Below are 25,214 nucleotides of genomic sequence, written 5' to 3' on the forward strand. Positions count from 1 at the left end.
AGAGAGAGAGAGAGAGAGAGAGAGAGAGAGAGAGAGAGAGAGAGAGAGAGGTTCGTGAAGAGAAGCAAAGTAAATTGAATGCTACCATCAACAATAAAATTCATCCAATTAAGAATACTGTCACTGTGAAGCTCTTCACACAGAAATAATTGTCCAGAGGAGGTTAGTATTTGCCGTTTGCGAATAGGGCTCACTGAACTTACTCATAGACATCTCATTAATCACAACCGCGCACTCGTTTGTGTTCACTGCTACTGCCAACTAATGGTACATCACATCCTTGTAAACTGTGTTTGTTAAGCGGCATTGCGTTGTAAATTTAAAATAGGGACCAACATCGAAATATTCTCGGAAATAATATGACGATGTTATAGAATATCTTGTTTCTCAAGGCCGTGCGTCTGTATTCGAATATTTATTATTAATTATTGTAATGTACTTTTTTCATGTTTTATAATGTATTTTAAATTTTTATTATTTTCCTTTTGATATTGTACCTTTTGAATTTTAATTATATTTTTTTTATTACTGTTACTTAGTTCATATCTCCGTGATGTATAGCATTTGACAAATGCTATATATCACGGAGATATGTTAGATATATCACGGAGATATATCTAGTTAGTTTATTGTAGAAACATTGCTTCCGGGTGCTAATAAAGTATCTTCATTGTGCGTCCCAAAAACAAGAAAAAAATAAAAAGTAAAAGTGAAAAATTACAAATTTATAATTTTATCAGAGCATAATTATATTAGATGTACCTATGTTTTAAAAAAATTACATCTATATATATATTTTACAATAATTTCTGTTACTGATTTTAAAAAAAAAAATTTTGTATATGCTGAAATTGTATTTCCATATTAATAGGTGAAGATAATTTGCTTAAATATGAAAATGTATTGGAATGTACAAATTTTTAAGTTTCTTTAAATCAATTTTAAGCGATTTTAAAGAAACCAAAGAGTAAAATTTAGCATTAGCAAATGGTTAGTTCTGTAAAAAAATTATCAATATTATTTCCGGGAGAAAAAAGTGTTGATAACCCCTTGTCTCTATAACAGGATTAATTAATTATAAGAACAAAAAAAAAAAAAATATATATATATATATATATAAATAAGTAAAAATAAATAAACGGTTTCATAAACCATACTGAAATTCTTTGCACGTTTATAGAATTAAAATATAAAAGTACAAAAACTGACCTAGTTTAGTTTCAGCAAGAAATTTCAAAATCTCCTGCTGAAGGATCTAAAACCTAACATAGAAGAAATTACCCCGGAAACTACAACAAAGTATATGCTGTGAGATAAAGAGGAATGGCTGACAATAGAGAAATTCGTGGCTGAGGTTATACGAGCAAAGGAAGTGGATTACAAGAAGTGGGAGGAGTTACTTTAAAAAAAACAAAAAAAAAAAAAAAAAAAAACCAATGATCGAGATCCGGCTACTGGGGCAGGCACCGAGAACGGCATAGTCGGCCCAGAATCCCTGGCCTGCGCGGTTAGAGGCTGAGGCAAGATGAAAATAAGGAAAATATCCTATCCGGAACCGGTGAGCCGACCTGCCATGCCGGTCGTACTGCTGGTAGGCGGGGAGGCTCATTAGACTCGCAAGGACACTCCCCTGGGCTAAATAATACTTAATTGTTGAGCCGGCTCAGGGAAGCAGGAAAAAATTTCACAATGAATGAAAGATATTTGTTATAAAAGTAAAAAAAACGGATACAGATATTGAATAATCTTTGAGCGGAGAATCATACCTCTTTTAAATTTAAACCTGTATGGCTGATGATAATCTCACTCAAAAGTTTTCGAACTACGATCTGGGTTGGTGTATTTCACACACCAAAATAATTTAATACATCACAAAAAAGTAAGCTGATTTTATTTGGGCATCAGTTAAGTAATCTTATGGGTAATATTAATAACCAGTTATTAATCTGTTTGAATAACTGCAATTTAATCAATAAACTAGTATAAATAAAAACACTTTCATTTATTTTTATCTCATTCAGGTTATTTTAAAATGGATTATTTTAACCGGATTGAAAAAAAATACGTGGTTTTCTAACTGATCTGAATTAATTTTTTTAATACTTGTTTAAATCGTAATTTTTACTAACGATTTCGGCGATTGATTTTGTTTATTTTGTAGAGAAAAGTGCTTCTAGTGAATAAATTCTTAACTGATCCTAAGTTGCTTCAGATTTACTCAACTTAAGTAGAAGCTACAAAACAAAAAAAAAAATTAATTTCAAACTTTTTATTCATATTTTTTTCTATTCCTAATGTGTACGTTGCAATCTCTTCAACTTCATAATCCAATGAGATGAGGATGATATGTATGACGTAAATGAGATTGGTTTGCTTGGCATTTCTCCCGCCACCACCCCATTCGGTCACCGTAAAGCGAAAAAAATACGACCAAATGTCTGTGCCACAAACGGTTACTGAACCTCGAACAGTTAAGCAACCAGTATCCTAAATAGCTCCTAGAGATTACCTAACAGCTTGAGCGGACTAAGCGCGGTGCCATACACCACGGGCTTACTTGTCCCAATCGTTCACTTGTCATATATTTGCTAAAATGGGTAGGCTTACCCAGTCAACTACTAAAAATATTTATGATATCCATAAATTAAAATTCATTTCGTCGCGACAGCAATTCGCTGCCACGCCTAGGTCGCTGAATAGCAGCAAGTACCTGTCCACCATATTAAAGCGCTTGGAGCCTTAATCGGCTATGTTAATTGCATGTAAATGAGATCTATAGTCTTGTATAAGACTCAGACCGACCATTCCTGAGATGTGTGATAATCGAACCATAACCATAGTATCGGTAGTCTAGTATTTAAATCCGTTAAATACTACTTTAGCGTTAAATATTTTTTTCTTCTTTAACCTCCGGGACTACTGTTAGGTATTGCTTCAGAAGATGAGATTAATGATTTCTAGCGTGTGAAAATGCCATGCCTGACCGGGATTCGAACCCGGGACCTGCGGATGAAAGGCCGAGACGCTACCAATCGCGCCATGGAAGCCGGCTAGCGTTAAATACTTACCTTTACTAGAACCTTTAGTATCTTTGACTTCGAAAATCAGCTGTTAAACAGCTGATTGACTGTATGAAGTCTTGTTTTTTTCTGAACAGGCCTACAGAGGACTACGCAAATATTTTTTCCTTCGTTCTCCTCCAGAATTCTTTCATTCTTTACTATACTGTGTTTTTCGTTCTTCTGTCCAGCACATGCTCTCTCTTTAATTTTTACATTCATACAACTCTATTACGATGATTTTTTCTCTATCTTGACAATCTCCTATTTCTATATTTGCTTTATTTCGGACTTCCTTTACTTGTTTTATGTATGGGATTGAAGTTTTGTATTTCCAGAATTTATCAAAATGTTTTTTGTTCAATCTGTCTGAATCCATTCAAATCAAGTCCCACAAAATTTAGAAGATTTTTCAGATTAATTTTTTTTTTTTTGTTAACTTGAGTATCAATGCTTGAGTATTAAGTAGATTCGTAAACCTATTGATGCGCCTTGTAAAAGCATATTCAACAAGCAGCTTAGATTGATGTTTTTTGTCCCGTAGTTTGAAAGCTATTTATTCTGTCAGCTGCATAGTTTTGTAATTTCTGCTAGTTACAATCTGCCCTCCCATGGCAACAATCATGGATTATTAATTTAAACGTTGTTTTATATATTTATACTTTACAATATCACGTTTATTCAAATGAGAAAATGAACTTCCTTCAAAATCTCATTTGTCAGATGTTTCAGATTAAGCTGACATTCATTTTCATCTATTAAAGCTACTGTGAAATTTATATATCTTTGCATTCTGAGCCGTCTTAGTTCACGCTCGGCATACTTTACATAATTTATCTGAATTTTCTTTTTATATTTTATCAAGACGCAATATCTACTCGATTTTTGCTTCTTACACATATCCTTTTTTATACGATCAGCGTTTTTAGTAGAATTGACATTTTAAATAAAAATAAAGCTAAAAAAATTAAATTCGAAAAAAAAGAAAAAGTGTTTACAAAATAAATTACATAAATTTTTAATTTTTGTGAACCTTTTATTTTTTTCTTATTTTTTGAAATTACTTCATCAATCGGTATGCATAGGTCTTTTTTTGTCTAAAAAAAGCAGGATTAACTTTTAAAAAATAATAAAATTAAGATGAAATATTTTTCTAAAAATAAATCATATTAATTTTTTTTAAATTCAACTTTAAGAAATCAGCTAAATTGAAAATATGCAAGTTGTTGGTAGTTGTAGGTTTTTAATTTAACGCCGAATTCAAAAAGCCGAAAGTATTTTTTTTTTAATATATTATTTTTTACTTTTAAAACGTTTAGTTTTATTTTTAAAGTTTATTTTATTTATTTTACAAAATTAATATTTCATACTGTAATCAAGTTAGCATACAACCACGATTTTTCAAAAAGGAAATCTGTCTTCGAATTTATTCTAAAGATTATTGATCATTGCTTTTTTTACAAAAAAGATTATTTATGAGCATGTATGACTTTATAGTCCACACTATTTTGTGGATTACACTTTCATTCGATAATTTGCCTACTAGATAAAGTTTCTTTTTCATTTCGGTATAACAAATTTTTATTAATTACAAATGAAACCCTATGGATAATTTTCTATTTTAACTCTATGCAAAAAATGAAATCATAACACATTCCGTTAACTGTTTTTTTGTGATTTATTTAATATTTATAATGAACACTGTTCACGCATACAACCACGCTTTTCAAAACAGAAATTTGTCTCCGAATTTTCAAAATTAGTGATCATTCATTTTTTTACAAAAAAAAAGATTATTTAGGAGCAAGTATGACTACTGAACAAGTGTGGAACTCTATGGACAACTCCACCTTCAACTCAAGTGGAGGACATGAAAACAAACTCATAATTACATCAATTTTCTGCCATAACTAGGATTTTCAAAAATAAAATGTCATTTTGTTCAAAATAAAATGCGTAATATTTTAGCAAATAACATCAACTTTGATAAAACTAATATTTATGGAGATATAACGGATTGAAAAATAAAGATGGCTGATTTTTTGCTAATTTTAAAACTTTATTAACAAGACGCTTGTCAGATATTAATGTGATTCGTCTATCCGAATTTGAGATATAAATTATTATGTAAAAATAATAAAATGGTGGACAGTGGGAGAACGAAGGAGAAATTGTCATTTTTCCTAAGGATATTTTTTGTTTATTTTTACAAGTAGAATCCGAAAAAGTATAGCCATCCCACCATTTTAGCCACACACACTCGTATGTGTATGTGTGTGTATATATATATATGCGCCTACGTTTAAAGGCTCAAAAATCTCCTAACTACTAGATCATCCCAACCCCGTAGGGGAAACACCCGCCTTGTGACGCTTCCGGTCGCCACACCATCACCCCCATTCCTAACCGCCCCGTTCCTAAACTACTACATCAGTTTCATTAAAATTTAGATATGCATGTTAAAATTTGATGCATTGATTGAGTCGATCAATATCAGCTGATCTCGATGGGACCGCTTCTGAAGTCTGTAATATTTTTATAATACTTAGTGTGGCATTTTAATGCGCATCAATAAAAAACAAGAATGCTAATCGAAAAACTGTTTGGCGCATAAGATTACTTTTTATTCAGGATTCTTAAACACAATCATTCATTAACATATCATTCTTATTTATTTAATAAAATGAATTTGAAGTTACGGAAGGTGTCAAAAACCCCTATTTTAAAGATTATAGAGGTAGCGTTGCCGCCTCTCTGTCAAGTTGTCATACTTGTCAGAGGGGGCGCTAGCGACACCCCTCGATATTTTTCATAAATAAAAGTTTTACTAATTAGATAATTAATTTTATATTTTCTTTTGTTTCAGATAACGAAAATATTCCCAGGACCAATCTATAAAAAATGAGAACGTAAAATATTTTCGCAGATTATACATATATACACGTAAAAAACTGATTTTACACATTCAAAGTTAAAATTTACCTGTTCGTTTTGGTTACTTCAATCTTATAATTATAAATTTTCATTCATATAAACCTTAATGAATTTAATTTTATTTTATAAACTTCGTTTCTACTTTTAATATAAATGTATGAGAAAATAAATTCTCTATCAAATGTAATGAATAAGGTCTAGTGAAACTTTGTAGTAATATTTTGGAAAAGCTTGAGAATTATTCTGATAAAAGATTTAGTATTTATTAGAGGAAATATTTCCTTTTAAAAAATATGTTTTAATACTAATATTTTGTTCTAGAAATAAAAATTATAAAAATTTTTTTAAGTAAAAAAAAGACAGTAAATTGTTAAAAAATGATGCGTTCAATTGGAAATAAAGGAACATTAATGGTAGCACCAGCTCTTCAAAATTCCAGCTGTTCTCACTCACGTTATGGCCCATCTGGTCCACCGATTAGTATAGGTGGATTAGCGCAAGCTGCTTTTATCCTTACGTTATCTATTGGAATTCTTGCTGCGAATCTGCTATTAATTATTGTAATTAATACTCGGAGATACTCAAAATATATTCATTCTCAGGTAAGTAAAGTAATAATTTTTTATTACTATATTCCAATTTTTTAGTTTTAGTTAATAAAAAAATTCAGTAAATAAATTAATTATCGTTTTAGTTACGATTTAAGTAATTAAATTAAATTAATCATTTTTTTGTAATAATGATTTTTGTTGTTTATAGAATGACTTGTGAAATTTTCATGATTAATGATTTTTATTCTGATGAGAAAAATATACAACATGAAAAATTATATAACTCTCAGGTGATAACGTAATTTTAATTTATAATAATGAGTTTTATGATATTTTGAACTAAATACACGGTATAGAAATTAAAATCTTGTAATTTTAGTTTTAAAACATCATCTTTTAAATAATTTTAACCATAAAAGATTTTCACTATCAATTTATGATTGGCTGCTATCAATTGAAGATGTAGAGAGTTTTTTTAATTGATTGGCCTGTGATTCTGGGTGGAATCGATGACTCTAAAAGTTTTATATTTTTATTTATGTTTATTATCTTTATTTTTGTTATCATTATTTTTCTTTCAATTTTATCTAGGATTAATTCATTTTTCAATTTTATCACTGTATTCTTGTATTGTATTTATGGTTCTGATTTATTTAATCTGTATGTGTATATAATCTTGTCAGTAGCCGAAATATTAGTAATGCAAGACTTGTATCGTGTAATTATTTTTTAAATCCACTTGGAAATCCACACTTGACCATTATTCAATAAATGGTTAATTAATTATTTTACTCATTGAAAATAACGGATGGTAACCTCCAATACAGTTAGTATAGGGGGTACATAACCTAGTTCCTAAAGATTGTGTAATATTGTATACTTTTATTATTTTACTTCTATTTTATATTGTTTGATTGTATGTCTACTAAGTTTAAGTATTAAAAATGTATAACTGTAAATAATTTTATTTTCATTTTTAATTTGTTTATTTTGTGGAATAAAGATTATTATTATTTCTTATTGCTTTCTTGGTATCATAGCTCTAGAGCTATGATGCAAAAAGGAGAGTATGGCAATTATTTAAAAATGGAGTATGGTTTTTTTTTCATTTCTCGACATTTCATAAACCAGAGACCCAAAAAAAAAGAAGAAAATTACGGGATAATGTTCGTACTTACTTATGAACGTATGTTGGCGTGTTTGAAACTGAATAATTTTTGACTGGATTAACCGATTTTGATGAAATTTGGTATAAGGATTCAATATAAGGGGCAATTTTATGGTAAATTTTTGAGGTCAGTATCTTAAAGGGGTGGGATAGATAGTTTCTTTGGCGTAAACCTTCTAAAAATTTTGCAAACATAATCCTACTTTATATTACACTATATATGAGTACATGATTATCTTACCATTTTAAAAAAATATGCCCCTAAATTCTACGCCTTTTTCAAAATTGGTAAAGCTATATTTTTATTTATTGCATATTTTAATCGAATTTTTTTTATGTCATCCTAAGCATAGTACTGGTGCAAGATTCTCCAAAAAAAAAAAAAAAAAAAATTTGAGGGCATATGGGTATGGGTAGGGAAGCCGATCAAAGTTAAAAATATCGATTTTCAGAATCTCTTAAACCTTAATTGGTATAAACTTAATTTTTAATAATAAATTTTAATATTATTAAAAGTTTTAATAATATTAAAAATTTAAATAATTTTTAAAAAAGTTTCATCATAATTCACCTCCACGCCCAAAAAAAGAAATGTTACGTAACTTTTACTGGTTATACATTTCATGGAATTTCAGATAATTTAGTAGCTCTAGAAATGGTACAATAATTTGAAATAAAATGATACAGTGAACACGTTGTTAAAACGTGATTTGATGAAATGTATATTTTTTATTTATTTATTTTTTATTTTTCTGCAATTAATTTAAGATTTTGTGCCTTACACTACGTTAAATAGACTAAGATTCTGCCGTTTTAAGTTGTGACTTGCGTCTTGTGTCCAATTATTACCAAAGAATATTGTTGTTGCAACACTACTGAACAGAAATTACAGAGAATTTATGTTCAGATAAAGATGAAAGTAGTTTTTCCAGTAAACATATATCTGTTTTATTGTTTATCATTAATTCGTCATTTTAAGAATTAATAAGATTTATCTTTGGCTATCTGACTGGTTTTATAATACTTTCCATTCATTTCTGTATAATTGTTTAATTTCAGCATAATTATTAGATTATGTTTTCGGTTATTTATTTATAACACAATCTTCGTCTTTCTCTACTGGTTTTACCTTCTACACATTCTTCTGTTACAAAATTAACTAATTCAGGATGGCATAATACGTCACCCATCAATCTAGTTTGTTCTCTTTAAAGATTCTGCCGTAAGTTTCTTTCCTCTTACTATTCTTTTTCTTACCTCTTCATCTCATAGGTTTCTATTCTATTTTTTCTTTTCTTTAATTTCAACTATATTTCCCTATAACAAAACGGTTTAAAAAAATAGGTTTTTAGAATAACAATTATTTAGTCAATCAAAATAATAAATTTGGTCAATTTAAATATTAATAATAAACCCCCTTTCCGAAGGCCCTTCACACAACTATTACCACTAACTATACTTTTACAAAGATCCTATTGCTTTAAGATGGTTGAGTTACATAAAGATTATTTAAAATATTACAAAATTAATCTTCAAATATGGGAAAACGTTTATTTAATTTTTGTTTTCTTTAATTGGATTTTTTTTTTCAATTAATTATTTACATTTTTTATGAAATTCCTTAGTTGAAAATTTTATATTATGTGGATTAATTACTATCATAAAAGACATTTTATAATTAATTATATTTAGTTAATTAATTAAAAAGAACTTCATAATGGTAAAATAAACAATAATATATCGGTGTCGAGAAAACTTTTAGAAGCAATTAAAATTTTTCATCAACTTTTTAAAAAAATAAACCATTTTCAAAAAACTAAAGAGTAAAAAAAATAATTTTATGCACCAAATTGAAAATTAATTACTCTTTATGAACCCTTAATTTGGTGCTGACTTCTCATATGTTCTAAACTTAAAGAATTAAAAAGTATAATATTTAAATAGTTTTTTAAAATGTGATTTATGTAAATTTAAACAATTTTATTTTTATTTAAAATTCAAATAAGCCAACAATAAAGTCACCCTAATAAGAAAAAAGCTGATAACAAAGGTATAATACTTTCTTGGCATTGGTTATTTATTTTTATATAATAGAAAATAATGATACATGAAAAGGTTACCTAAGACTTCTTTTTTGGGGTAGGGGTAATTTATGATTAAGTTTTATCATAGCATTATCAATACATGTTTATATAAACCGAAAGAAAATTAAAAAATTCAAAAAGCTGAATTATTACATTTTTTCTGCTCTCCCAATTTCAAATTCACCTTCTAAAAAACTTTTTATATGTCCCTACGTTTACTACGTTAAATGGAAGAAATTAAAAAACAATTCTATTGAAAAAGGTACAACCATTAAAAAGTTACCTAAGATTTCTTTTTAAGGGTAATTTAACATGAAATTTTATTGGAATACTATTATGATTAAAAGTTTCAATAAACCCAAAAAGTTTTTAAAAATGTTTAAAATCGTTATTTTTAAAGTTTAATCGGCTCCTTTATCCCCAATATTGCTCCCAAAATATTTTTTTGGGATCAGTTGCACTACTATTATGCCTAGGAAAACATTTTTTTTTAAATCGGTTAAAAGATATGCAGTAAATAAAAAGATACGAGAGGTTATCTCTAAAGTAAAGACCGTTTCATTGTAAAAAAAAATTATTCTAAAAACTTTATAAATATTTTTTATTTCTCTTAAACTACATACCTCTTGCTACTTTTCTGCATAATCACCACATGAATTTAAGACATTTATCGTAGCAATTCACCAGCTATACTGTATCCTCGTCGTATTCTTCTATCGCCAGTCCATTTAGCCACTGATTAACAGCATTTTTAAGTTCATTGTCACCCGCGAATTGCTTACCGCTCAAAAATTCTTTAAATTTCAAAACAATGGGTAATCAGAAGGAGCTAAATGCAGACTGTATGCTGGGTGATCGTAAATTTCCCATTGAAATGTTCTCAGTAAATCACGTGTCGGATCCTCAACTTGTGGACATCCATTATCGTGCAACAGGACGACGGTCAGCCGCCATGTTGCCGATTTTGAATGGCGCGCCGTAACTTACGTAGAATTTCGCAGTAGGCTTCTGCATTTAATGTTGTTCCACGTGGCATGAAATGAGTCAGCAATATGACAAACCGATCCCAAAAGACTGTGGCCATCAGTTTGCGTCCAAATGACTGTGGCTTGACCTTTGTCAGTCTGGTTGATGATTGAGTATCACGCGATTCACTTTACTGCCGTCTTATATCTGACGTGTGATATGAAATCCATGTTTCATCGCCGATAACGATTGAATTAAGGAACTCATCACCTTTTTCTGTGTAGCGCATCAAAAATTCCAAAGCAGACTCAGTTCGGATTTTTTGTGACGTTGCATTACGATGTGTGGCACCCGATGTGCACAAACTTTTCTGAAGCCTAAATGGTTATGAACAATGCGACCGATAACAGCTTTTGAAACATTAGAAAAAAGAAGGGTCAGGTCGGAAATCGTTGAGCGACATCTTATCTGATTTCATCATCGACGCGTTTCAACAAGTCCTCGGTGATTATCGAGGACCTTCCCAAACATTCTTCATCATGCGCATTAATTCTGTTATTTCTAAACCTTTCACACACCATTTTCGGACGTTCTTTCATTCATTACATTATCACCATACGCAGCAACCATGTGCCTATGAATTGCAGCCGCCTTAATGTTTCGATGGTTTAAAAAACGTATCTCCACGTATTTCACAGTCGGCGGCAACATCGATTTTCCTATTCATTTTATAACGTAATAACTCACACGTAATCAATGATACTACAACGCGACAACTTACAGACAACAATACAATGTGTACATTACTACCGTGGCCATGGACGACACAGGCTTACCAACCTTTAGGAGAGAAATTTCCCAGCGATCTTTACTTTAGAGATATCCCTCGTAGCTTTTTTATTGAAATCTTTTTAAAATTGATAAGATAAGCATCCACCCATGTACTGAGCTTAATGGAGTTAAGTTTGCAAAATTTTGAGAAAATTGACCTCAAAAATTATTTACCTTCACTCTGCAGATAATGATCCTAAAATTTTATCAACAAATTGCCCCATATACACGATCCTTTGTTCAAAATTGATTTATTCTGTCAAAAGTTATTAAGATTCAAACCCGCCAACACACGTACGTTCATTTGAACATTACCTCATCACCACTTTTTTGTTGTTTGGGGTCTCTGTGTCATGAAATATCCAGAAATGCAAAAAAAATCATGCCCCATTTTTTGACTTATTACCATACTTTTCTTCTTGTAGCATAGTTTCAGATCTTTGTTGCTTTTCTTGGTAACATTGCCAAGAAAATAAAAAGGGGTAGAGAAGTTATTACTACAACGTGTAATCTTATTTGTTTAGATTACGGGAATGTGAATAACTATTTTTCATGATTTTCACCTCAACTTTTCTAACTAAAGGTTTTAATGTCGGAATGATTTAAGGCTATTTATAATTATGTTATAATCATGTATAATGCTGACGGCTATTAAAAAAAAAAAATTATCAACGAAATCACAATTTGTTATGAAACAGATTTGAACATACAAAAACATAGAAATCTCATTGAGTACTTTTTTCATGAGAAAAAGTGTAGAAAATTATTTATTCTCAAGAAAAAAAATTCTTGAAAATAATAATTAAATTTTGATTTTTTTTAAGACGACTAGACAACTTTATACAATGGATTATGGTAAATTATTGGAAAGATATTATTTAAATTCCGATAGATATAGAACGTATCTGTGAGTATACGGTGTTTTTCATTTAATATTCTAGACTGATTTATTTTTAAGAAAAATATAAAACGTGGACGTCTTTATATTTATCATTAAACGAAACGAAGTGCTTTTATTTAACTGGGTAGTAGGGTAAATAAATATTTTAGCCTGAAATATTTATTTTATTTATGAATTAACAGAAGTTATTTGCTTGCAATAATGTAATAACATCCTATTTTATGAAATTCAATTTTCTTTATGCATTATACTTTGAATTCATACGGAAAATAATTAACTAAAATATGATATTTTTGCCCGCTATTACTTAATTAATGAAACTAAAGATGTTTATCATTTTCTGCAATAATATTTTTTCTCCACTTAGGATCTTATAACCTTCTAGTTATAAAAATGAAATATACTTATGAAAGCAACTCTGAAAATTGGAGTTGGTTCTGCATTAAATTATAAAAATGTGACAACTGCTCTATTTGAGTACGTTAATATAAAATCCAATATGAGTTTTCAAATGGAATATTATTCCACTAGTTCTTTTCTTTTTTTTAAGAATATATGGTCTTTCTTTAAATATTTCATTCTTCTTTATCTTAAAAAAATTCTTATTACAACGAAAAATTAATAAATAATTTAAAAAAATAATTGACCATTGAAAAAAGTATGTACAACCAACATTAAATCATTTTTATAAATGAATACAATATTTGTTTTTTACATTGTTTAAATTTATATTTTAGAAAAATAACGAAAATAAAATGAATTCCTGTTGAATGAAATAAACATTAATTAAGTAATCGTAACATGAATCGCATAATATAACAATTAAACAGAATGTTCCTGGTGGTATTGTCCAAATTAAAGGGAATAAATCATTACATCAAAATAAATAAAAAAGGCTCATATGGACAAATATCTCTATATTGTTCCATTTTCGCTATTTTATAATAAAACATTTACATTTTAAGAACGGATTGGGATAATTTAATGAAATTTTAGTATACATATACCCAGCAATATCTAATAAATAAATATATTTAATTATTTTACCTTACAAAATTCCAAAAGGTCATTAAAATTATTTAATCATTAATAGCTCTGTAAATATTACTTATTATATATAATTTAAAAAAGAAACAGATTACCAAATTCCAGTTTAAAATCCTCAAGCGCGTTCGGCTATTCTGCCAACTTCAAGAGGAATTTAATTATGATTAAAATTGCAAAACTACCATATTAAAAAAATGAATAATAAAATAACCATCAATTGTTATAAATATAATTTGTTTTATAATTTTAATCATAATTATATTCCTCTTGAAGGTGGCAGAATATCCGAAAGCGCTCGAGGAAATTAAACTGGAATTTGGTCTTCGGGGTCAAAATTTCTAAGTACAATGGATAAAAAAGTATTGCAGTACCTTATAATTAATCATTCTTCCCAAAACATAGTTGTTCTGGAATATTTTTTTATGACTTCCCGCACGGTGCTATCTAGTGATTCTCCTCCTTCTCGTATCTCATACTAATCATAAAACTGCATATTTTAAATATTAATGTATACCATAACGGTGAATTTGAACCGACCATTTTCGTCAAGTACATCTTAATTGATTAACAAAATGTAGTATAGAGCACACTCACTAGGTGCAATAAAAACCAGTATAGAAATTTGTTTTTGGAAGCCGTTGAAAGCGTTTACGCTGCCCCACAAATTATAGTTTTATAAAACATTCTACAGATATATGGTTTTCAGTGATGTATTTTAAAAATTCCATAGTATATATTTGCTTTTCTGAATCTCAATATTTTTATTATGTTTAAAGTAAATTAGACTTTGTTAGGTTTAACAATAAATAAATAATTCATTTTTATTTTATGAAAACCAGTTGTGAAATGATGATGATATTTGGGACCGTGCAAAACATTTTTTTTTTTGCTTTGAATGCGTTTATACAGAACTCTCTTAATTAAGATATTATTTGAAGACAGTATACCCTATATAATTAACAAAAACATTACCAATAAATCCGTTTATTTAGTTGTAATTAATTTCAGCAACATCAGAACATATGTAGTTTTAGAATAACGCTACTACAGTTTTTCTAGGAACAGTAGAGTAATATTAGAACGCTTTATTAATTCTAGGAAGTAAAAAATTTCTTTCTTCTCATCTAATTCCATTTTTTCTTTTTAGATTAAAAATAGTTACTTAAAAAAATAATGAAAGATTACTTATAGATAAACTTATGGAGAGCTAATCGTGGCATAACAGTTCTCAACGAAAATAAGGAAAGTAATAAAGGATAATAACAATTGAGAAGTCATTGTTGAGTAAAATTAAAGACAAGAGAACTGACACGATCACTCACTGTATGGCCCGATTATGAATTCTATTTATTATAGTAATGTATTACAACAGTTTGATAACCGGAATGCAGAAAATCCGGAAGAAATGAATCAAAGAAATTTTAGTTGCAATTAACAAGCCAAAAATGAAAATTACGGGTTTGTCATATTTTACTAAAGATATTTTTCAACTTCAGATAGCAATAAATGAAAAAAAAAAACCTCAATAGATAAATATTATTTATTTTCAAAATAAAATACCATTTCCAGAATAGAATAAATTTCAGTACTGTATTACATTTTTCACTAAAGTTACTAACAAATTTTAACCGAAGAAAATTTGTTATGATTTTCTAACTTTTTTTATATCTATGAAGTTATGATGATAAAACACTCTATGAGATGAAAATGATCTCTTATATTTGTGGATCTCTTTTAAATGATTAAATCCCTTGGCGTATATGAGTTGGTTTTTATATTTTATAGTTCAAATATTAAGAAATCATACAGAATAAAGTCACTCACGCGAGACAACCTATCCATTTGCTGAAATTTTTAAAACAAGAATAAATCTCCCGCTGTTATAAAAATAATGGCTATGAACTTTATCTTATCCGATAAAATTCTTTCAACTCTCGTTGTCGCTATAAATGAAAAAAAAAAATTATGAATCATCCAGGAGTAATAATTCAAGGAAAAGGTGGTGTTAATAAAACCCTTTTTTAATCTTCAAATCTTAGAAATTCCAACAAGTTTTTTAGTATAATGAATTTTCATGATCCAATAAAATCTAAAATATGTACGAGTACATCTCAAATAAATGAATAACCAAAAATTGGTAAACAATTAGATATTCGTAGAATATATAAAACGTAATGGGTCTTTAAGAAAAAAAATGTATAAGAATTTAAAATTTTTTTATCTTAAAATATCTTTCTAAAAACTTCTCTACGGCTATCAATCGATGTCTGAATATTGGTTTTATTAGTTTCACCTGCAGCTAGAATAGTGACCTGAAATTTAAAAATTAACTCAAAACTAATAACATTATGCCAAATAAAATTTTATTTTTACGTATTTAATTAATGAAAGATTATATTAATCTGAATATTAAGTAAAAAAGTCACGATATACTTAAAAACAATTTTTACATAGTATTAAATTTAAAGCAAATGAAACACAAATTATTACACTAGTTTTACGTAAAATTATTAATACATTTCAAAATAAAAGCTTGTTTACTTATCTTCTGAAATACCTTGATAACTCGTGCTGATTAGAATAGTTTAAAATCAAGTAACACGTTCTTTAATAGTTTACCTGTTAAGTACGCAATTAATAGAATAATAGTTCTTCCACGTATTTTAATTAAAATTTCGAAAAAAAAAATTTTCTGTTACGCCACGTGAATCTTGCTACTAATAATGTATTATAAAATGCTATTAGTGTGTTTCAGTACATACATAAATATACTGAATGTACTTGCTTGAATTCACACTCGAAATAAGATTTACATAGTTTACGTTTCGTATCAAACTATTTTTATAAAAAAAAAAAACCAGTTGGCAAAGTATTACATGACTTTCCCAGCTACACCCCGGTACCAAAATAAGATTTAAGCATCAAAATTTCCAAATTTCATATAATTTTTATTTTTTATTTTAAAGCTTTCTTACCTTGTGTGGAAAATTTAGGAAATATTTATTCATAAAGAAGTGATACCTAACAAAAAGATTAATTTAAAAAAGTATTTTTTTTTTAAATATTGAAAAAATATACCCATTTGCTGAGAAGCGTATTTTTTCCTTTTTTTTTTTTAAAAACCAGCATGAAATTAATGGGTGCCCGTGATTTATGAGCATTTTCAAATGAGGGTTCGATATCTGTATTTATCATTATACTACATATTTGAAATCACGGAATTCGTTAGAACTTCGTCGGTAAGAGGCAATGAAGTCAACGAACTACGTTTACAGTTCTAAACGTGACCTAACCTAATAGTGAAATAAAAATGGAGAAAAATATAAGCGTGAAAAAATTATAGTTCAGTTAGATTAGAAATAAGGAATACTTTCAAAAAATAACTCGAATTTTGTTAGACAACGTTTTATATCCATTTGATGAACTGCGGGACTCAAATATGTCATTTTATTAATTTTTTTAATGTACCTCTACGAATCGCGCTGCTAGATAGCAGTACATGGTAATACTAGGTAGCATACTAAAACTTGATAATGTACTTGAAAAAATAAAATTTAAAAGAAAATATACTACAGCTTGTTTTAATAGTAAATGCTCTTATGTAAATGAAAGTACTGAAGACGAAACGATTTCTTTTAATTTCTATCCCTTTTATTAAAAAAAAAGTATTAGCTTACAAGAGATTATACTAGTTTTATTAAAAAAAGTAATAAATAAAACAGAAATAAATTCGATTGGTGAAATCGAGTTTAACGATAAAAATCGAGGGTTAGACTTACAAAGGAATAAGTGCAATATTACATCACAGATTTTCGATTTTCATCACAGAATTTTCGAGAACAAAGAGGTGAAAATCGGGTGGAGCCAATTTCGGTCTGTATGGTGGGTGAATAAGAATAAGCGGATAGGAATCTTGTTATCAGGGATTGTCTTTCTCCATGACAATCGTCGGCCGCACACTGCAGCTCTAACAAAGAAGCTCCTGCAGCATTTTGCTGGGAAGTGTTTGATCACCCACCACACTGCCCGGACTGGGCTCCATCCGATTTTCACCTCTTTGATCACATGAAACGGTGGCTAGGAGTAAAACATTTTGGCACAGACATCGAGTTCCGGACCGGCGTAGAAACATGGCTGAAACACAGGTGGCTACGTTCTATGACGAGGGTATTGGAAAGTTGGTACCACGCTACGACAAATGTCTAAATCAGAGTGGCGACTATGTAGAGAAATAGCGTAACTATGTAAGTACTTGTTACAAATAAAAAGTTTTTTATTTTCACTATGGTTTTAATTTCGTGACCGATCGGACCTTGAAAAAAAATAACCGTCGTATTTTCTTACATTTAAGATAGGAAGCAAGCGAGGATTTTAACAGAGATGGCACAATTAAATGCCGCACAAATCGCCAGGGAACTCAAATACCGAATTTTAAAACAAGCGGATAATGAATCGTTTTAACGAATAAATATAAACTATCAATTATAAAAACGTACTCCTTTTTTCAACGTTTTCCGGATGCTTTTGAGAAAAAATTATTGGCTTTCCAGACACATGTAATTCTGTTACAACAAGAAAATAACTTTTTAATAGGGCAGATAGGAAATGCCAATTTAATGCTGTCAATGATAAAACTGTTCGCGTGTGTACTTGTGGTTATAAAAAACAGTGATGTAGTGTTGACATTACTTGCAGGTGGCAACAAACTTCCACCATTTATTGTATTTAAAATAAAAACCCTTCCAAAGAGTGAAAAATTATCCATAAATTTTACGTGTTAATCTTTCGGATGTGTCTCTTACGCGATGGTATGTCGTACGCCAGTAAATACGATACTATACTTTATGCAATAATTTTTAAAAATTGCTACTCATTTTGGATTCGGAATATAATATAGGTGCCGAAGCTACTTTAATTTAAATAACCCTTTAAATAATGAATAAAAATATAAAAAAAGTTATTTGATATTAAAATGTAAAATAGACTCAAAAAACAAAATACAGAATATATGTTTTTTAGAGGTGGGAAATAAATTTTAAGAAAGATTTTTCTAAAACTTTTCATGTACAGGTTCAGATTATCAAATTTGCTTTGCTGAAAGTTTTCTCTAAATATAAAATCTCCTTCAGTAGAGGATAAAATTAGGGAAAAAAAAGATTTTTACATTTTATTTGCGTATGTTTGAATAGCTGTGTCTAACTGCACTTTCCAGTATTCGAAACTTATGTCGCTGGATCAATAATATCTTCAATAAATACTTTGTTAATGTATTCAATTATTTTTTTTATTATATATACATTTTATAACAGATTTAGATATAACTCATTTATTTTATAATTATATTCGTAGCTACATTTATTTTACATTGATTAATCAGTATGATATGTACAATATTTATATTGAAGTATTATATTTAAGTATTTACTGAGATTCATATTTTTAAGTTACATTTTAAATAGCATTGATTTAACCTTTAAGACATATTTTACTAAAACTTACTTTAATAAATTTTTAAACAGAATGATTTTACTGTAACAATATTTTTGAAGCGATAGAAAATTTACTTTAATAACAACTTAAATGAAAAGTAATTCAACAATAGCATTATGAAGAAGAAACGTATATACAGCTGTTGAAGTAAACTTAATTAACATACCTATATACCTGACAAATGTATGAAAAAAAGAGTTACATAATTTGTTTATAAATAATAAGGAGGACGTGAAAATAAATTCCGGGTACTACACTTTAAGATAATTGTAGATTTTTCAAAGAACGATTTAAGATTCAAAGATTTTTTAATTGAAGGAAGATACAGCAAAAGAAAAAGATATATATTTTAATTTTAAGAGGGGGAGATTTTTTGAAAAACGTTTTTTTTGGATTATTTATATATGCGTTGTAAGTAACAAATTTTCTCTAATAAAATGTCTCTAAAGAAAATCAAAATTGTCTTTTTTGCGACATCTCCCACCTTTTAACAAATTTTGAAAAAAGTTAATATGATCAATGTCCGTTATATAAAAGTATTTGAGCCAAATTTGAAGATAATTGGTTTAGTCAGTTCTGAGATATAACATCAAAAACACTGCAATATATACACGTACATACGTACGCACATACTTACATATTTTTTTGGCGTAGATGTTAACTAGTTAGTTCATACCCTATACTAGTTGGTTCAGGCTCGATACCCTAAAACGTTAAGCTTTGAAAAAAAACGGATACTTCATTTTTGACACTCTCATCATACTTTTCCATTTAATAGCTATTCTAACTATATTCACTATTCTATTTTCTTTTAATAACTATTCTGTAACGCCGGAAAAGTTTATTATTTTTAAAATAAATTATTCATCAATGAACAAGAAACTTAGATAGATAAGCTTCCTCCCAGATTTTTTACACTTAATTTATTCCCCTGTTTTTGCTAAATAGGTTTTTCTTTTGCGAAGAAATAATTTTCTGTTCATTTTTATGCAGCAATATACGTTAATATAATTCCGTTTCAAATAACGTATTATTTGCTGCATTAAAGTATATCATTAGTTTTCCTTTATACAGAAATTATAAATAATATTTACAAAAAATGAATAGTTAGAAAATTTTATATCAATACAGATTCTTATAATTAAAGAAAGATATTATTTTAATTAAAAAGTCCGTAGATGAACTGATTTTTAGTTCAAAATATGTAAAAGCTTCAAATGTACAATATAGTAAGCCAAGTTTAAGGGGAAGTTAAGTACTGTATTATACACTACTGAGATGACAAAACAGTATTTACTGACTTGCAAATCCTCAGCAACAAACTGCTCGCTTTACAGGCAAAATGCCCATTAATTAAGAGCAACAGAACAATTTAAAAAACGTTATTTTATTAAGGTTTAATTTTACAATGATCTCATTTTATCTGATCAATAAAAGCGTATTTAAATATGGTGTAGCAATTTAAAGAAGTTTATTAAAAATAATTTTATGATAATTTACAATTTATAAAATAATCCAAATTTATATAAATTTGACAATCGTTTTATTTTTTAAAGAATTTCTTTATACCGAAATTTATTGACATTGAATTTTTAATTTTAAAATATATACTATGATTTTTATAAAATAGCGAATATACAGTCTACTATCATCCGGAAGATTATTTGGATTAAAATACCTGTCAGGATTGGTATTTATCAGATATAACAAAATTTGTCTTTCATTATTAAGTGTAATTGAATCGATTATCCTGTAATTTGCTAAAGTAAATAAATAAAATACTATTAATAAAAAAAATAAGAAAGAGTAGGTTTTTTTTTTATAAAAATTATATCTCAAATTGAAATATTTACTTCATTTTTCCTGTTTTATACCTATTTTCTCAATCCAATTGGACCTTGGTTGTAGGTTTCTGTTTTACGACCGGATGATTTTCCTGACACAATCCTAACAGAAGACGTAAGATGTTTTTTTCTTTGTAGTATTTGGCATTCGCTTTTACAAAAAAAAAGTACTATTATTACTGTCTTTCTTATATATCATACATTTTTTTTTTTGTTTAATTTAAAACATTTACAGTTTTTTATTATGAGGTTTTAGGTAAGATCTTTTCTTCTATTTCAACAGTATATACAGTTTTTGATGCTAGCGGCATCATAATTTTATTAACGTACTGTGTACATAACTAACTATCATATCTCAATAGTTGCTGTTTTAAAATTATTCATTTATTTATATTTATTTGTGAAATATTATCTTTTGTATACAAATAATTAAATAGAATTATCATTTAATAATTTATATATGTAAATATATATTATTTATATATACATTATTTTATTCATAAATATGTTTTTTAAGAGTTTCAATATAGAATATTTTTACCAGCAATTCGTATCTACACCGTTATTTATATTGCTTTCGTAAAATTTTTAACTTCCGGATGTATGTTATGGTACATTATTATTTAAATATTAATAAATATTGAATAATTGTGAATTAGTGCTTTTATCATTTAATAAAATATTAATTTTTGCATTATTTATTTTATATAGTGACAAATTATATCCTTAGATACATACTAAAAATTTAAAAAATTATTTTATTTTATATGAGAAATACTTTTTTTTTAATCTCAAATAATATTTACAATTGGTTTCATAGGTAGGAACTATAAGTAAATTTCATCACAATGAGCACGTATAAAGAAGGTTCCTTGAAACACCTTAATTTAATAGATTCTAAAAATACGAATAGTAAATCAAAGATATCATATGTAATGATAAAGTTTACATAACTAGGTACTAGAATCCATAAAAAGTCCAGACAATGAAAAATAAGGTGATTAATAAAATAAATATTTGGACCATTAAGTCCTTACAAAACAGTTAGGCCTGTTTTGCATAAACAAGAGTTATTTTAGGGCAATAATAAGAATAAACTCAATGATAAAAAAGCAACATTAGAAGAAATAAATGATACCAACAAATTAATGACATAAACATTATCTTTAATATGTGAAACGTAAAGACTGTTTGATCATCGAAACATGTATATCATTTCTTCTTTTTAATTAGTTGTCATATGTAAATTACTTCTTCTAAGAAGCACATGATCACGGGTTCATGAGCACGGGTTCTTAAGGAACTCACATAATAAGTAATTAATAATAATAGTTATTAGTAAGCAGTAATCTTCAAGTCCATAAAATATTTCTGGCAACACCACTTCGTAGTCCAAAAAAAAACCAAAAAAAACAGATAAATAGTCAAACCGAAGTAAAATAAAGAAATAAAGTAAACAAGAATAATATTGCTAGATTTGGCTTGTCATTTATCAAATTGTCATTCAGTAGCCCCTAAGTAAAGCACATTGAGACGTTTCAACCTTCGGACTTCCCTGCTGTTATCAAGCAGATTGATTGCTAAGTGGTTGTCATGATTTTCAAGCCGTTGTTGGTATTTAACACTGCACTCTCTCACAACCTCACGAACCATCGGAAGCTTCAGATATTCATGAATTTCATCAATCCGTGTGAACCATAGTGCCTCTGCAATTGCTCTCGTTACTTTGTTTTGGAATCATTGTATGATATCTATGTTGTTATTACTTCCTGTTTCCCACAACTCTACACCCTAAGACCAGATTGGTCGTAGGATAACTTTGTAAATCAGTACTTTATGGCACATAGTGAGGAGTGAGTTTCTCTGTAGCAGCCAATGCAGTTCCTTGTACTTCGCGTTTAGTTGTTTTCTTTTCATCCTCACGTAACACTTCCAGGTTAAACGTCGATCTAGGTGAAGTCCTAGGGACCGCACACCTCTGTCTGTGGAATTAAGACACCATCCATGTACACACTGGGATAGTCACACTTTTGCATGAGGAATGCGACATGCTTTGATTTATCCTGATTAACTTTAATCTTCCATTTTTTCTGCCATGCGCAGACAAGGTCTAATGCCAATTATAGCTCCGCAAGTCTAGGCTAGGGTCTTCGTTAACGGCAAGGATAGTGCAGTGTAATGACACTGCGCTATCCTTGCCGTTGCGCTATTTGCCAATGGGCAAATGTGACGATGATGCAATCTTCCAGGGCTTAAAGGTCCTCTATGAAAATGGAATATAACACATGACCTAGCACAGAGCCCTGAGGAACATCCGACCTAATGTCAAAGAATTTCGATAACTCATCATTGTATCTCACTTGAGAGAAACTCCCTCAAGATAATTCTGTAAGACAAGGTAGTATGGTTGAGGAAGTTTTAATTTTAATTTATAGAGCAAGCTAGGCAACCATACCTTATGAAAGGCCTGTTGGATGTCTGAGAATGCCGCTGAGCAGAATGTTCTTTCCTCCAGACATCCAGTGATGACCTTGACCACTCGTTAGGATGGTTCGATGTTGAAGTGGCCGTACCTGAACCCAAATTGGTGGTCCGGAATTATCCTTTCACCCTCCAAAACTGGCCTAAGCCTGCGAAGTAATAGCTTTTCAAATAATTTTTATGTAAAAGGTAAGAGGCTAATTGGTCTGTAAGGAGAGAGCTCCTGTGCAGACTTCCCTGGTTTCAAGATCATTACCATCTGCGATACCTTCCATTCCCCTGGAAAGTAAGACGTCCGCAGGACAGCGTTAAAGTTGTACTTAATGTACGTGATGCCTTTAAGTGCTTGACAAGCATTTTGTGCGTCACTAAGTCAAAACCCGGGACTTTCTTTAGTCCCCTTCCCTGGTTGATTGTCAGTAACTTCCTTGTTGAGACCGGTCTAATTGGAAAGCTGATTGACATTGGGCTCTCTAAAAAGTTTTTAATATCTTCGTCAGCAGGACGCTCTTCAGGTTGGAATGTTTCGCTTAAGTGTGAAGCAAACAGACCGGCTTTCTCTTTGTTGTTCCTTAACCATGATCCAGTACGTCTCTGTTGGGTAGCAAGCATACTTCTGGATCGTTGTAGCCTCTTCGTATAAGGTGCATCTGTCTCTGTTCAAATTAGAAAGATCTCCGATGTATTTCTTGAATGTTTCATCTCTGATAGCCTTCAACAACCTCCTCAGCCTCCGTCCAGTCCTATTAAGAAGTTTTCTGTCTTCTGGCCTTCTTAATCGCTGCCTATTTCGTCTTAGACGCCGTTTTAAGCCAATTAGATCTATCACTTCTCTCGGATAGGTATTCGCTCTAGTCGAATGTACATCTTCAGGTGTAATTCGCCATGTACCTTCCTGCATGACCGACGTTAGAAAGTAACGTTGCATAGTTGTTGCATAGTCAATATCCTCAGTATCAAGCGGAAACGGGTCAATCAGTTTCTCCTCGATCTAGACCTGATAAGAGACCCAACGCTACAAAATTGTCACTTCATCATCTCATCCTCCGAAGCAATACCTAACGGTGGTCCTAGAGGTTAAAAAAAAGTTAAAGGATGAAATTAAACAAACATATAATCTAACATAAAATTAAAATGAACATTTAGACAAAACTATTGTGCATAAAACATCTACCCTTAAAATTCTTATATGAACAATTAAATAATAATAAGAAAATAAACATTATTTAATACTCGTAATATTGTATATTTTCATTTATTGATGAATCCGGAACTTCTTCACCTTTCAATTCACTGAGAGGCAAAGATTTGTACAATCATCATATTAATAATACTTACTACCTAAATTGATAGCGTTTTAAGTTTTCATATCAGTTTTCGTTTCATTAATACAAAATATTTTTAAAATGATAAAAACCACGAGTAACCGCCATTAATTAAAGTTGAATTTCTCAAAGTAGTATTTGTTTATTAATTACTTTTCTTACTCAGTTTTCATAGAATTAATTTTTTTTTCAAAATTTATTAATCGTTAAACAGTTTATAAATAAATTAGAATTATTTTTCCTTTTAATTGTTAATTTAATTAAGTTATTTTAGGTAATCCCCTCCCAAAAAAAAAAACTTTTTTACCTGACTTTATGGGTTTTCTAAAAAAAATATTAAGTACTGTAATTTTAAAACAACTTTTAAAAAACTTCCTCAAATAACATACAAGTACATCATTTTACCATAATTAAGTCAAAAAATTTAACTTTGCATTATATTATTTACCGCGTAAGAATTATCTTGAAATCTTTTGGCAACCGTAACCCAAAAACAAATCATTTCAGGTTCTGTTCATAAAACTTTTACTTAT

The 25,214-nt window shown here is 29.1% G+C and overlaps 1 protein-coding gene across 2 annotated transcripts in view; it reads left to right on the forward strand.

Moving 5' to 3' along the window:
• The window catches only part of LOC142325029 (trace amine-associated receptor 8c), a 587,837-nt gene that overhangs the window by 161,689 nt on the left and 400,934 nt on the right, over positions 1-25,214 (forward strand). For both annotated transcript variants that reach the window (XM_075366282.1, XM_075366283.1), the window contains exon 2: positions 5,926-6,595. In XM_075366282.1, coding sequence (XP_075222397.1) covers positions 6,371-6,595 — 225 coding nt within the window. In that variant the 5' untranslated portion in view covers positions 5,926-6,370. The remainder of the gene's footprint in view (positions 1-5,925; positions 6,596-25,214) is intronic.

The sequence above is a fragment of the Lycorma delicatula genome, chromosome 5 (genome assembly GCF_047948215.1).
Source record: "Lycorma delicatula isolate Av1 chromosome 5, ASM4794821v1, whole genome shotgun sequence".
Taxonomy (NCBI): domain Eukaryota; kingdom Metazoa; phylum Arthropoda; class Insecta; order Hemiptera; family Fulgoridae; genus Lycorma; species Lycorma delicatula.